This window comes from Manduca sexta, chromosome 16 (assembly GCF_014839805.1).
Source record: "Manduca sexta isolate Smith_Timp_Sample1 chromosome 16, JHU_Msex_v1.0, whole genome shotgun sequence".
NCBI classification, from domain to species: Eukaryota; Metazoa; Arthropoda; class Insecta; order Lepidoptera; family Sphingidae; genus Manduca; species Manduca sexta.
This window is the reverse complement of record NC_051130.1, coordinates 10,241,174-10,255,482: the sequence shown is the minus strand read 5'-3', so window position 1 is coordinate 10,255,482 and position 14,309 is coordinate 10,241,174. Positions and strand designations below refer to the sequence as shown.

General features: G+C 34.4%; 1 protein-coding gene across 1 annotated transcript in view; it reads left to right on the top strand.

Moving 5' to 3' along the window:
• The window catches only part of LOC115453787 (putative phosphatidate phosphatase), a 109,985-nt gene that overhangs the window by 48,869 nt on the left and 46,807 nt on the right, over positions 1-14,309 (top strand). Inside the window, exon 3 of the mRNA XM_037439084.1 lies at positions 10,958-11,155. Within this exon, the coding sequence (XP_037294981.1) occupies positions 10,958-11,155 (198 nt within the window). The remainder of the gene's footprint in view (positions 1-10,957; positions 11,156-14,309) is intronic.

The window sequence follows — 14,309 nt, the reverse complement described above, 5'->3', positions numbered from 1 at the left end:
TGAGCAGTAGCGACCTTATTACCATGTGTGGGGTGGTAAGTATCATTTGCGTACAAAATATATCCGGTGTCCTCCCACTAGGTTCAACTATCGTAAATCATAAAGAAATATAGTGCATTCAACTTAAACTCTAAACTGCTATTTTAGTTTCGGCAAATTATCACGTTTGTTTCACTGACGTCTTCATTTCTCAAAACATATTATTTTTAGTTTTTACAATCGAACCGGTCTTGAAGCTACACGAGAACGTCAACGATAATAATCATTTGCGCAATGTTTGCTATTGTATCAACTTCAATTGTTTAATTTCTTTGCGCAGGAGTGTAGCAATAGTTCTATGAATGACATTGTAAATATTTTATACATAATTCATAGGAGTCACTTTGATACTATCTACTCAACATGCATGCTTTGAATGTTCTTATCTCGTATCATAATTATTTAAATCAGTTTGCTAACGAGAGAAACTTGCGTCAATATTTGGGACGCGCGTTGTCGTATAATTTGTTAAGCGAACATGCAATTTAATTTTATTATGTTCGCTTAATGCCAGCGTGACATTGGATGTAATATCGAAAACATTGCGAATGTTGGAATTTTGCTATTTGTTTTCAACGCGATACGAGGTTATGATGATTTAGTGCTAAATGTAAGCGCTCTTGCATGTTATAACAAATCAACTGTTGTAAGAGAAAATATAATGGTTGAAACATTGCCTTCATAACTTAGAAATGATCGTGATCAAATTAACTTGAAAATTTACAAAGTTTTGTAAAAGTTTAATGTTACTATGACAATTATACTAGAGGTACGGCACATCAAAACCGTTTGTAGAATATTTATTACAGTCCAAAAAATACACCATCCTCGAAGACTGAAAAGAGTAATACAAAAATATGTTTATCGCATCAAAGAACCTAAATGCGAATGAAAACAGGCTACAAAGGCCAAAACCGTGTCAATTTATTTGGTTTAAGCGCCCGTTATACTTGTTTATGAGCGTTAAAAGTCTCAAAACATCCAACTCGTTGGATCAGCGAATGACTACAGTAGAGAAACGAGCCGTGTCCACGATTGATGAAGATTAGAGGTGACACTAAATGTTTTGAAACGATGTATCAAACGGAATTGTGGAATAGTAATGAGGTGCAGTTGAATGGTGCAAACAAACCGTTCTAAAGTGTTCCTTGCGTTGAAACGATTCTGACATTTTGGTAAACAAACACTATTGCATACAATTGAAGAAAACATGTCAGTTTTATCATGTTTGATGAAGTTGATTGACAATAGAATTTGAGTTAATATTGACTCTGAAAACGCATCTGTCTGTCTGTAGATGATGTGTTTGATTCTATGCTACTAAGATGTGATCACGAAGAATTATTAAATGTTACTTGTAACAATCTCATTAATCAGATACCTACCTTAAAGGTAAATAAACGAAACATATATTGTAATTTAAAAAAACTAACCGATTGAACTATAAACTCCCGAAAAACAATAAATAGACTTTAATACACTTCTAATAAACCCTACAATACTATAAGCTCGATTGTTTTGTATTATAATTTCAATCTATATTTTGCGTCTCTTCGATAGATATTGTAACTATGACTTCTCGTACAACAACCAACACTTGAGTCCGTCCCGTGGCCATGAAAGTTGCAGTCATCGAAATAATGGGAAAATGTATAATATAAAAAACCGCGATAACATTCGAAAACAGTTTAATTTCGATGATAATTCATCGCCAATTGACACAATTATGCCGGTTTGAATTGTCATCTGTAGAACTATCAGCATCTACTATGTAATAACAGCAAACTAAATCGGAAGTCGCTAACTGTGTCACAGCGGCATTGGATTTAAATATAGCATGCGGGCGTTTACAGCGTCTGGTTTTTATAGACTTCCCATATAATTGTTTATACTATAAATAGAACTGTGTTTTATTTGTATCTTCAACTCTCGCACTGTCCTCTCGGTGTTTTCTTGTTTGCGTGCGCGGTTTTGGTTTCGTGTGGTTTTTAGGATTTGCAAAGAATGAGAGTTCAACTTATTTATCTATATAAAAATGAATCTCTATTTCCCTTGGTCATCGCATCACGCGTGAACGGATGGAAAAATTTGGCAAATTTTTTTTCTGTTACGTTAATTATTATCAGAAGGAGGTTCTTATAAAAGAAAACATTATGGAAGTTGAGCGGAACATTAGAAAATTTAAGGAAACTTAACGAAAATATTAATTTTATATAACTGTCAATTGTTTGAAATAACTGTCGGCAATTGACAGAATGCGCGCTGCAAATTCATAGTTAAGACGGGACAACGTCTGTCGGGTCTACTAGTAATGGATAAAGATTCCGTGTTCAATGATAAGGGCTATTATTTTAGTTAGATTGAAATGTTTTAAACCTAACTGTAAAGACTTCAGTGAAATATGTATATGTTATTTTGTAATCTGGCTATTTGTAAACCGTGGTTTTATTTTCATTGTTCTGAGCTTTCATATATTTACGAATATGAGTTAGTTTTAACTGACTTATAGTTAAAGTATTCAGCCATTGGTGCTTCTTGAAATATTATTAAGCCATCTTAATATTCTTAATGTTTACTCATTCCTGACTCATCTGTGACAGCAAAATTTATTTTAGAACAAAGACAGACAAAAATCAAAAAAATATTATTTTATCTGTATTTCTACTATCTACTAGTTTAATGTAGTCTTCGTAAATTGCAGCGTACTCCTTTTAGGAATGTTGCAGAAAGCGTTAAGTACAAATCATTAATATGAACCTAAATAACTCCTTGACAGTAAACAGTTATGGGTTAACGGTTGACATTTCGTCAGAAACAACTACGGATGTTGTCTGAGCTCTTAATATCTTAAGCACTTTCTTCCTCTGCATTGTGGTTGGCTTATGAATCGGCTTAGCAAGATTTAGATCGGAAGTCTAATACAGTTTGAACGTAAGCCAAAGTTATAAACAAACATTTCGACAATATACTTTAAAGAATATTCTAGTGTATTACTGCCAAGTGACATTATGCAACCTTCCGTGTGTTCCGGAGAGGACCTTATAGTAAGTGTTTAATTATTTTATGGCATCTCTTATATCTTCCACAATTTTTAGTATATGTGGAATACATTGTATTGCAGTTGGCTATAATATACCACTTATTCTTTGGGTGTTTGCAAAGCTATATTTTTATTGCTGGTTGATTCACTTTTGTTGAAGCAATATTAATAGCAATTATAATATTATCACGATACCTGCAGTATTCGCCTTATCTTTATTAAGATGAATAATACAATATTTACATAGTTAACATAATGATTAAATATTTTCAGAATTCCTTATCTATCTTTCTTATTGTGAAGTAAAACGTCGTTACGCTTATTATTTATAATGCTTCCAAGAATATGGAAGGAAAATGTAATGATTAAAGAAAATCCGTGAAGCTATTAAAACCGCCTGAAACGTATGAATGATTCAAATTGTATTCAAGAATGACAAAAATCAGCCCGCAGTCTGGAATTTGCGCCCAATATGGCGATAGGCTCGCCCTCTATCACATCATGGGACGGAACATACTTGGCGAAAAGTGGGAGCCCTGGTTGCGCCTATGCATACCCCTTCAAGGATAAATTCGTGATGAGTGAGTAACAAAAATCGGTACTATTCAACGTCTGGATTTATTTATACGGCTGATTTACGAAAGGGCAGAAACCTAAAAATATAGATGTAAAGTTAAGAAACGCATAATCAGTAGCCTTATCCTTCATACGGAAGCTAAATCTTGGCGACTTTATTGATGAAATGGTCTTCGTAAGACCAACCACGTAGTAAATATAATGTAGTTAATTTATCCCAAATCATAAATTTTAATACCAAACATGACTACAAGATCATTCGGTATGCTAAACGCTAATACATTCTACGGGAATAGCTAAATAATCTGGAGTTATGTGCTCCGACTGTCCGTTAATCCTTTTGGGTTTTTACTCCCTATAGGAATGCTTAGATAAGCCACCACTAAATGTAGAATGTTTTGAGGAAATATCCTATTACGGAGCCCTCGGGTTTAGGTATTTATGGGTTAAGGCAATCAAACTTTATGTCATCTGCTATTTTCGTACATCTTTAGACTTAGAGATTATGGTTTCATGAATCACATGTTTATTATATTCGTATTTTGTAGATTATTCCAAATTTAATAATTTATAAGATCAACTTTTTAGGCTAGTCAACGTTTATATCTAAATCTAACAATCACGCTTTTATTTAAATCATCGTCAACTTTCGACTTTAATATAATTACTATAACTGTTAGTTTTCCAATGATCTAAAGAAACTTTAACTGACAGATTCACCGACCGAATTTACACTCCATACTTCACCAAAGCTATCGTGGTGAATGTAATCAACGTCATAAAAAACTCAACCAACTCCACATTTGATTGATGCAACGCCATTTATAAAGCAATTCAGTCGATTTACATAGACATCAATTATGAGAACAAGCGCATTAATCATAACATCGCGTAGACTAGCGACGTGCAGCGATTTCCATTCAGCATCATCGTGTACGGCTAATTAATTGTATTATGGTAATGTTACTGCTGAGAATTCAGTGTGACCACTGTTAGGAAACGAATTGTCCTGGTAAATAATTGTGTGATTCATTGGTAATTACTTGTCTTTAGTATTTGTGTTAAGGCGGTAGTGGAGAATGTGTTGCATGCTTGAAAAGATGTGCCGACGCAATATAGGAGTAAGATAATGACAAGTGGAAGAGATGCTTGTACTTTTGATGGATTGATTGGGCATTAAGACCCGTATTTAGAAACGTTACTTAACCAAGTACGGCGCAATGCTGTAATAATAAGTTTGGTTTTTCAAGATTGGCGAATGGGGATAGGAATTAATTTCAGTTTGTTGTGGGATAAACAAAGCTAAACAAGGCCAAAGAAAACTGAAATTATCTACACTATGCATTTGGATATAACATGCGTCCTTATTGTATTATTTATGAATAAGGGTGTTAGTTACCGTTTAATAAATTAAAAGTGAAAACATTTTAAATGCACAATAGTTTTATTATCATAGAAAACATTATTTAGCCCTGCTATACATTCCATGATCTAGAATTATGAATAAAACTAAGTTTCAACCCAATCAAAATTTCCACGAACTCCTCGTTTTTTCTAAATAATGGTCAGAAAATAATTGCATAAAATGTATGCGTGGTTGCATCGCCCTGATGTTTTTCCACACATAACTAGAGAGCAATGGAGCAAGATTATACAATAGACACGCTTTCTTATGACATAGATGCTATTGACTTGTTTGACTTACAAATGTAATGTTTTTATCTTCTACGACAATGTTCAGATAGATGAAGACATTAATGATGCAAAATGACTTATAGATCTGTATTCGAAAGACGAATAGAGCGATTATAAAGCTATTATTTAGTAAATGGTACATGATGGATGACTTTGTTTGGAATTTCAAACGATTACTAGTTAAGAAGAATCGAAAATTGTATAGTAATATATTTTTTTTAATGAAATGTATATTTATTTATTGGTATTTTTATGATTTGGTTGGTCGAAAATTGTATCAATACCGACGATGGCCAATAATAATATCAGCCCTGTATTATATATTATACTGTTACACTGCTGGGCATGGGCCTCCTCTACTACTGAGAGGGATTAGGCCTTAGTCTACTACGCTGGCCTAGTGCGGATTGGTAGACTACACACACTCTCTAAATTCCTATAGAGAACTCCTCAGACGTGCAAGTTTCCTCACGATGTTTTCCTTCACCGTTAAAGCAAGCGATAATTCACAAAGAATACACACATAATTAGGATTTGAACCTGCGGACATTCGTCTCGGCAGTCCGTTCCACAACCAAGGCTATCGCCGCTTTTTTCGATGGCCAATATAATGGTGAAATACCGACAATGGCTCATAGGTACCTAAAATTTGCTTTCTCGATTCACCTTTCTACATCCAGTTTTAAACAACGCAATAATTCTGGTTAACTGAGATGGACGCAATTTGACGACTTATTCAGAGTACATTGTATTTACCATGAGTAGAAGAATAGTTACATTGCGTGCACAAAAAGAAAAGGATACCATTAAAACTGTATTACCACGTTGTCCCCATCATTTATTTAATAAAATATATTTTAAAGATAATATTGGCAATAAATTAGAGAATGGATAACATTTCCCTATTTATTCTGAATGTGATCAAGTTAACCACGTTAATATTCATTTAAGACAACTCAGGCTTCAAGGATGATTCTAAATCCCTAATAAAAATTCAACACATGGCTCTCCTGTCGGATATAAGTCGCACACATTACTGAGTGACGGGATTATGCATTGTTACTGCGCATACATAATGATAGTTAATCATTTACGTGATTATTCGTGTTTTTGTAATTTGCAATGAAGGTTTTCTATGTGATAAAGGCTTGTGAAGGTATATTTTTTCTTTAATGTTTCTAAATAGGCTTTATAATATTCAACATATGAAAACTGTGTCTCACATAGAGCAGGGGGGGGGGGAGGCGCTATTTGATACGTAATTCGTCCCCCCCTTTTGAAGGTATTTGGTTGGTAGCCAACCTGCCATAAGCCGTTAACTGGGTTTTAGTTGAATCAAGAAATTTAGCAAAGAATGTCCTGAAGAGACTTTATAAGTAGTCTTCTTTCTAGAAAAATATTATCACTTACATCGAGCCAAGTGGCAATAGCCTAGTTGGTTGTGGAACGGACTGCCGAGACGAATGTCCGCAGCTTCAAATCCCAAGGACACACACCTCTGACTTTTCTAAAAAATGATGTGTGTATTTTTTGCGAATTATCGCTCGCTTTAACGGTGAAGGAAAACATCGTGAGGAAACCTGGCATACCTGCGGAATTCTCTATAGGTATTTCGAGGGTGTGTGAAGTCTACCAATCCGCACTAGGCCAGCGTGGTGGACTAAGGCCTACTCCCTCTCAGTAGTAGAGGAGGCCCTTGCCCAACAGTGGGACAGTATATAATACAGGGCTGATGATGATGACATTGAACAACTAGAATCCATTTCATAAGTTAGCGAGAAAGATATTTCGTGTCTTTAAAAACGTGTTGACGATTTTGTTCATAGCAACAGACTTAAAATAAATTCGGACACATACGTCTCGCAAATAGTTTTTTGTTAGGAAATTACGAACCTAGAAGAACAAGATTAACATCATCTCGAATCTAGTAGAGTACATAAGAGAATAGTGAAAATCATAATATATTCAGATTTGATTGTCTGTTTAGACAAGGATTATAATAACAATGAAAGTGATGCGTTCGTTAATTATGGTAATTAATTGTAATGACTTTATAACAAGAAACTAAATACTGAAGCATGTTGTACCACGGATCGTTAACGTTGTTTTACTTAAAGAGAAAAATGTTCATAAAGCGTTGTTTAACTGCGTTGATAATATGAATCGCTCGTATTTGCCGTTTATGTAGATTAATGTCTTTATCATGTTTGATATTACGTTCCGCATTCTTTTGATGGTTTCTTTATGTGGGAGATGATTTAACTTTCTATTTTAATAATTAGCTGTGCCTTCGACTTCGCACGCATGGAAATCAGTGTTCACAAACTTTTTTAACCTCAATACAACCACGCAACCTCTATAACAGTAATCATAATATTTTACTTGATTTTTATAAAACCGTAATATACTATTAAGCTAAAGCGTCCTCAAGGTTTCCACTATCTTTTAGTATAAACCGTACATAATATCAGTTCTGTAGATTTTGAGAAAATCAATCACATTTAGACAGGCAGTTTCTGGGGATTTTTTTTATAATATGTATAGATATCAAACTTGAAGCATCATAAGAAAATTTAAGGTTAATGAATCAAAACTGATAAAACGAATTCTCGCATGTACTATAAAAGTATTATATCAATCAGATACTAACTTAAATAGCTATAATAACAAATGATATAAATTCCTATAACACTGTTACTCGGAACCACGTCCATAAGATAGTTATCGTCTACGTAATAACACATGTAAGTGTCAACATCATGTAAAAAACAGACTCATCGCACACCAAGGCGAATGAAGTCACAAGAGATGAAAAAAATGGTAGAGACATGGCTCTCAATAACGCTATAGCTTCAAATTCTACCGCCGCTAACAAAATATATTTCTATCTGAAGCTGTACGGTCCCCGCCCAGTGTGTCTCCGGCTTAAGATACAATCAAATCTAATTAAAAAGAGATTTACAACGTTTGTATATTAAGGTTTGCCACCTGTCGTGTCTGGGGTCCAAACAGATCACGGCGATACCTACACGATCTTAAAATATCTTCACATACACCTTCAATTTTGAACTATAACTCCAAAGCAGAAAGGTTCACATTCCTGCCTGATAGCACGTCATCATCACAAAATTAATCGTAAACTGACAATGAAAAATGTATCCTATATCATAATAATTAAAGTTGAAAATGTCAGTTTCGTCAATGATTTAAAAAGCACCTCTAAAGGTACAGACAGTGTGATTGTACCCGATGCTAAACAGCAAGGCATCTTGTTTACTTGCGTTATCGCGGGTCCCATTAGTATCCTATTAGCTCTCATTTGCACTGTTGGGAACGTTCTTCTATCTCTTTCTGGCCCTTTATCGTATTCCCGTATGGGTGGCCGGTCTGTTTTGTAATCACGAGGTGAAGGGTTGCTTTTTCCTTATACAATGTGTGCTAAAGCTTAGCACACAATGGCTATAGAGTCAATGAAACCAATGCTTTATGATGCGGGCTTGGTATATAAGATGCACGGAATTGAAGACATATTGGCACTTACGTGATGCGATATTCTTAAGTTGGTATCGTATTCTGAATTGATTTAAAGTTTGCTTGAGTTCCCTGACGTGGCATTTACTAATTCATGATTATTATAGCAACATTCATAATTAACGATTTATTAATGATAATTTTAAATACATACAAAAAGTGTAAAGCATACATCATCAGCATGCCTACCAAAAGTCCAATATACTCTATAAAATCATGCATAGCATAATGAACTCTATTCTACACCAATAAATCATTTACATCAAACAAATCTAGACCACCGTTCCACTTTTCCCCACCAGCATCACAAATACCATCAGAGCTGATAGCGTGGATCCGCAGGAACTAAATATGGATCGCAGATATAGCGAATGTGGCACGACATTCGGTACACGTATCGACGGGTCGTACAAGGACGTTTGCAATGGAACGTTAGATAGTTTTGCAATTATTTGTGATTTTAATTCTTATTCAGAGTTGAATACGATAGTTTATCTATTGTAATTTTACTACATCTTCAAATTTGAAAGTTAGGCTGTGAATATTTTGAATTCCTTTAAAGAGCGGAATGCATTTTGTTCCGTATGTTTCTTCACCGTGTATTTAATAAACGTCAATGTCAATAATAATGAAGTAACTAATATGGGAGATCTTATTCGTATCCATCAAAAGTTTTTATAGTTTGAAACCATAACGATATTATCATCGTCAAGATGATAATTATCATTACAACGGACAAGCAATAACTAAACGTTTAGCGAACCTTTAAGGTCAACATAATTTCCATTAAAAAATAGCCTCATCCAACCTTGACAGGAAAAGTCAAAGATCCGTGTAACTACCAATTATCATTTGAACAAACTGGACCCAATAAAAAAACTAAAAGCAACTTTCCACACGATTATCATAAATTTGTTTATAAACATGGAGTGTGGGCACGTGCTGCCTGTTCTAAATGAATTAACACATTATAAGTAATGTTTGGACTCATGATTTCAAAAAATGCGTAGGAAGTGGACAGGTTTTTTCGAGGGAATTGGGTAAATGTTTGGTGATCATTCTTGTGATGAGTAATTGGTTGGTCAATCTTATGTGGTTTTGGGTGTTATTTTTTTAGATATATCCTGTTGGAGAAATGTTTTCAAACCTATGCTGGAACGTTGTTATTCTTGTCTTGACTTTTGATAGTATATTAACGTTCTATAATACTGCACTGAGTAGGGCTTCCACAAGATTTTTTATGGATCTGATAAATCTATGTAAATATTTATTTATTTATTAGATTTGTATACATAGGTGGACTTAATGCCGAAGTCATTTTCTGCCAGTCAACGTTTAGGTGGTGCAGAGACTAAAGAACATGGCTTATATCAAGTTCTTGAAACGACATTTAAGATAAATTGTTTTGTATTCCTTCGGCAATATAATAAGATAAAATATTTATTCAAAATAAAGAAATATTTTTTTCTGCCATCAAAATTATACAAAAAAACACAATTATTAACTCGTTTTATACATACTTATATACCTTATATAGTACTGCTTACACCATCGACGTATTTACGTCGGATTATAAAATGTATGAAGGTTAAATCAATTCTCTGCAACATCAAAAAAATCAAAAATATTTCTAATCTTTTTCATACAAACTTCAGTATTATGAAACGATAAAAGCTCAGACTTGGGCCACCAAAGCTCACGCGTTAGTTCAAATATTTGTTCTACTGCGAGAACGGAACCCACTTTATCTCGCAACGGACTGCTAAGCAGGGTGTTGTTCAGTTTGTATATCATTGAATTAGTTGTCTTCCGCGATGTCAACAGCAGCGAAATAATCTTGAATCGGAATTACATTGGTATGCAAACGTTTATCAATCTCACTAATCATTATTGTAGTTAAATTTCAACTCTGCTCAGCTAAAACAAGATCTTAGCGTCATCGCTTCTAGGGATCCAATGGAAGCAAGCGATGAACCAAGTTGAAAACGTAATAGGCGATTTAAAGAACTTCAAACACAAAAATCAAACAATATACCTATAGAGTTTACGAACCTGTAAAGAAACTTTTCTTTCCAGATGACGCTAACGGAATGGATAAGGCTGCGCGACTACAAAGGTGGCCGGTCACGAACGATCCTGGGCAGGGAGTACCCGGCGTGGCTGTGGGAGGCGTACCGGGTGATAGGCGTGTTCCTGTTCGGCTGTGCCTGCCAGCAGCTCACCACCGATGTGGCCAAGTATACTATAGGAAGGCTGAGACCGCACTTCTTTGATGTGAGTACTTGAATATAAAGAAAAAGTCAACTAGATATTACGGATATTGAACGTGTGGAATGATAGGGTTATGGATATGTGATTGACTTTATATGGTTAGACAGTCTCAATCTTGAGGATGAGCTAGCCATAAAATAAGATAATAAGATCGTGGTTTGACTATCGTAGCGTGACTAATTTTAATATATTAGCAGATGTTTGTTACGATCCTAGGCTTTATAAGTACGATACTTTTCCCCACAAAAGAAGACTTGAGCCTTATTATCAACTGTTAATGTATTTATTTCAGATAGAATTAAAAGGATGTTAGTCATTATAGTCAATGAAACTTGATAGACTGTTTTAATAAGGATCTTGATACATAGGCGTAGGTTGATCCACTGCTAGACGTCACCTAATACGGTCAGCAGAGCTATATCATAAAACATATTGCAGGTGTGTTGATTAAAATCTCGTATATGAATTAAAAGTTTTTATTCAGTGTTCGTTGATACAAATAATAGATACCTGAAAATTCATAAAAGTACAAGAAACAGCTTCACTCGTGGACTTCTCAAAATCAAGAGAAAGAATACCATGAACAACCTAAATACAATGTAAGGAACACTATGCGAGTTATTAGAATTGAAATTTAAATCGTTGGACGTCGATGTAATAACACACTAGAAGCAACACCTGTTATGCCTATAAAAATGCAAATACAAAATGTAAATGTCTCGTGGAAACATAAAGCCCACACACAATAACATAACGTATGTACGCAAGGAAATGCTGATGTATGAGGTAATCAACTTGGGAGTATTCATAACGTCCTTACTGACAGCCAGGATTGACGACATTATCCATACGATCCTTACAGTCATTGTTACTTTGCTTAAGAGGATTTTAAATTAGCAAATCTTTTTGGTCATGGCAGATACGTTTTGGAAGTTACGTCTTTATTGTATTGATCTAAGTATAGTTAAGATAGTAAATAAGTAATTCTGAGATGAATTATTAGTTTTTAGGTATCGCAAATAATGATGATATATTTTGATTTTCTATTTTGTATATGATTAGTTTATTTGAAATTTTAGTTAGGTTAGGCTGCTGATGGGCTATCTGTTATACCTAATATTATCTCTAATCTAATCAATAGAGGAAATTTCATACATAACTTTGCAATGACAGTGTCCTTTAAATCTGTAATGTAATATTTATTTATTATTATTAATCAAATTGCGTAGACTCATTAAGATTAGTAAAGGATGCTAATATTTATAATGTTAGTAAGATAACGGGGTTAGAAATAGCAGATAACAATTAACGATAAATATGTCTGGCGCAATCTAATTCTAGGAAAAAATATCTTGTGTCTAGAAGGTCGTATGCAATGGCACATGAAAATAGATTGTTACTCAAGTGACAACATACTACTATTGTATTTGCATTAAACACGCGATTGCTAACTTAACAGCGGTCATTTTCAAGGAGATACATTCTAGCGAATCCGCTTACAATGCAAATACGATTTTCATTATGTTTCGCTCTTTAAGACTCCAATTATATTTGTTTCAATCTTTAATAAACTGAAAAATTTTACTGGCTCATTATAAAGTTACTTACTGATATCCCAAATGCTTTAAGTCTACTACTAAATCTGGTCCAAAATTCTTACAAAGTTCAGTCATCATAAAGTCGTTCCCGAACAGAACCATCAGGCGGGGAATACCTTATCACAAACCCGTCTGATTTAAAATAACGTCTGCGAAGATTCACATCTGTACATTATGCCATCAAAATAATAAAGATACATTCGATATCAAAACACTTACTGCTGCTGTGTAACAGACTTTCAAATATGGTATCGAACCCATTACGAATGTTTATTGACGGTGCGAAATTTATTTGTGGATGCCATTAGCGGACGACAATGGTGGAATGTTGTGCTGCGTACGAAATTATATGATTTAGTAGAATTATTTCTTTTTTATTCGAAATATTTTTGTTACAAATGCAAATATTTGTAAGTATGTTTGGATTTGGATGTCATTTGGAAAATTGATGAATATCTCCTGGTTTGACATATAAGTGCGCATCCATAAATGACGGCACACGTAAAAAGGGAGGAAGGGTTCAACGAAGTTTGACATTATGTGACAAGAAGGCGGTGGGTCATAAGTTTCGTGATGTCACATGACAAAATCTTTAGTATTAAAACATAGAACATTCATTGGAGTCGAAAACTTTAAAAAAAATTCTATCTCTGTTAGGAGAAGTCCCGGAAATGTGACCAGGAATGACAAGCACGGGGAGAGGTTTAAATATTATGAAATTCATAGCCCTTAAGCTATTTTCTCTCCCGGAACATTGCACAGTCCGACTATCATAGAAAATATTTGTCAAGCGATCAGAGCAGCAACTAATAATCTTTTTTTTATTCCACGCACTTTAGAATGCTAATTACGTTTATAACATAACATAGTTCTCATTGTCTATCTGACCTGATATGAAAAGTACAGTAACTAAAATATCCGCCAAGACTAAAATAGCATCGGCCACCGACGACAAAACGTCTGCATCACAACATGATGTGTCGTGGTAGATATTTCGGTTGAATGTTTTGTAAATAATGTCGCTTTTTTTGTTGTTGTAAACGATCGTTAAAGTAGTCGCATTGAACTTTATGGCGACTCCGGTGATATTTTATGGATTTTTATTAACAGCGTGGTTTTCCGTATTTATGATGGTTATTAGGTTACCAGTGGCGAAAGGTGAAATTTTCCAAGAGAACCCCAACACAACATATAGGTACTAATATGCATATATGTACAAATACATCGACGGTCCTTATTAAAATGAACTGCGTTTATTTAATACAATAAGGATCGAAGTGCTTGGCGCCATGGAATATAACACTAAACAAGCGATGTATATTCGACGATCCCTATGTAAAGTATTGAATCTACAAAACGCAATTTTGCAGATTCGATACTCTACGTAAGGACCGTCGACATGTAGGGAAGCCGGCAGGAATCGGGATCCTTCGCCACTGTAGGTTACTAGTTTTTACTCGCAACTATGTGAAAATGTTTTCCGAGATACAAATACCACTATATATTTCTGAGGATAAAATTTATTCTATATTTAAAGTTAGATCTATAGAAATATATCG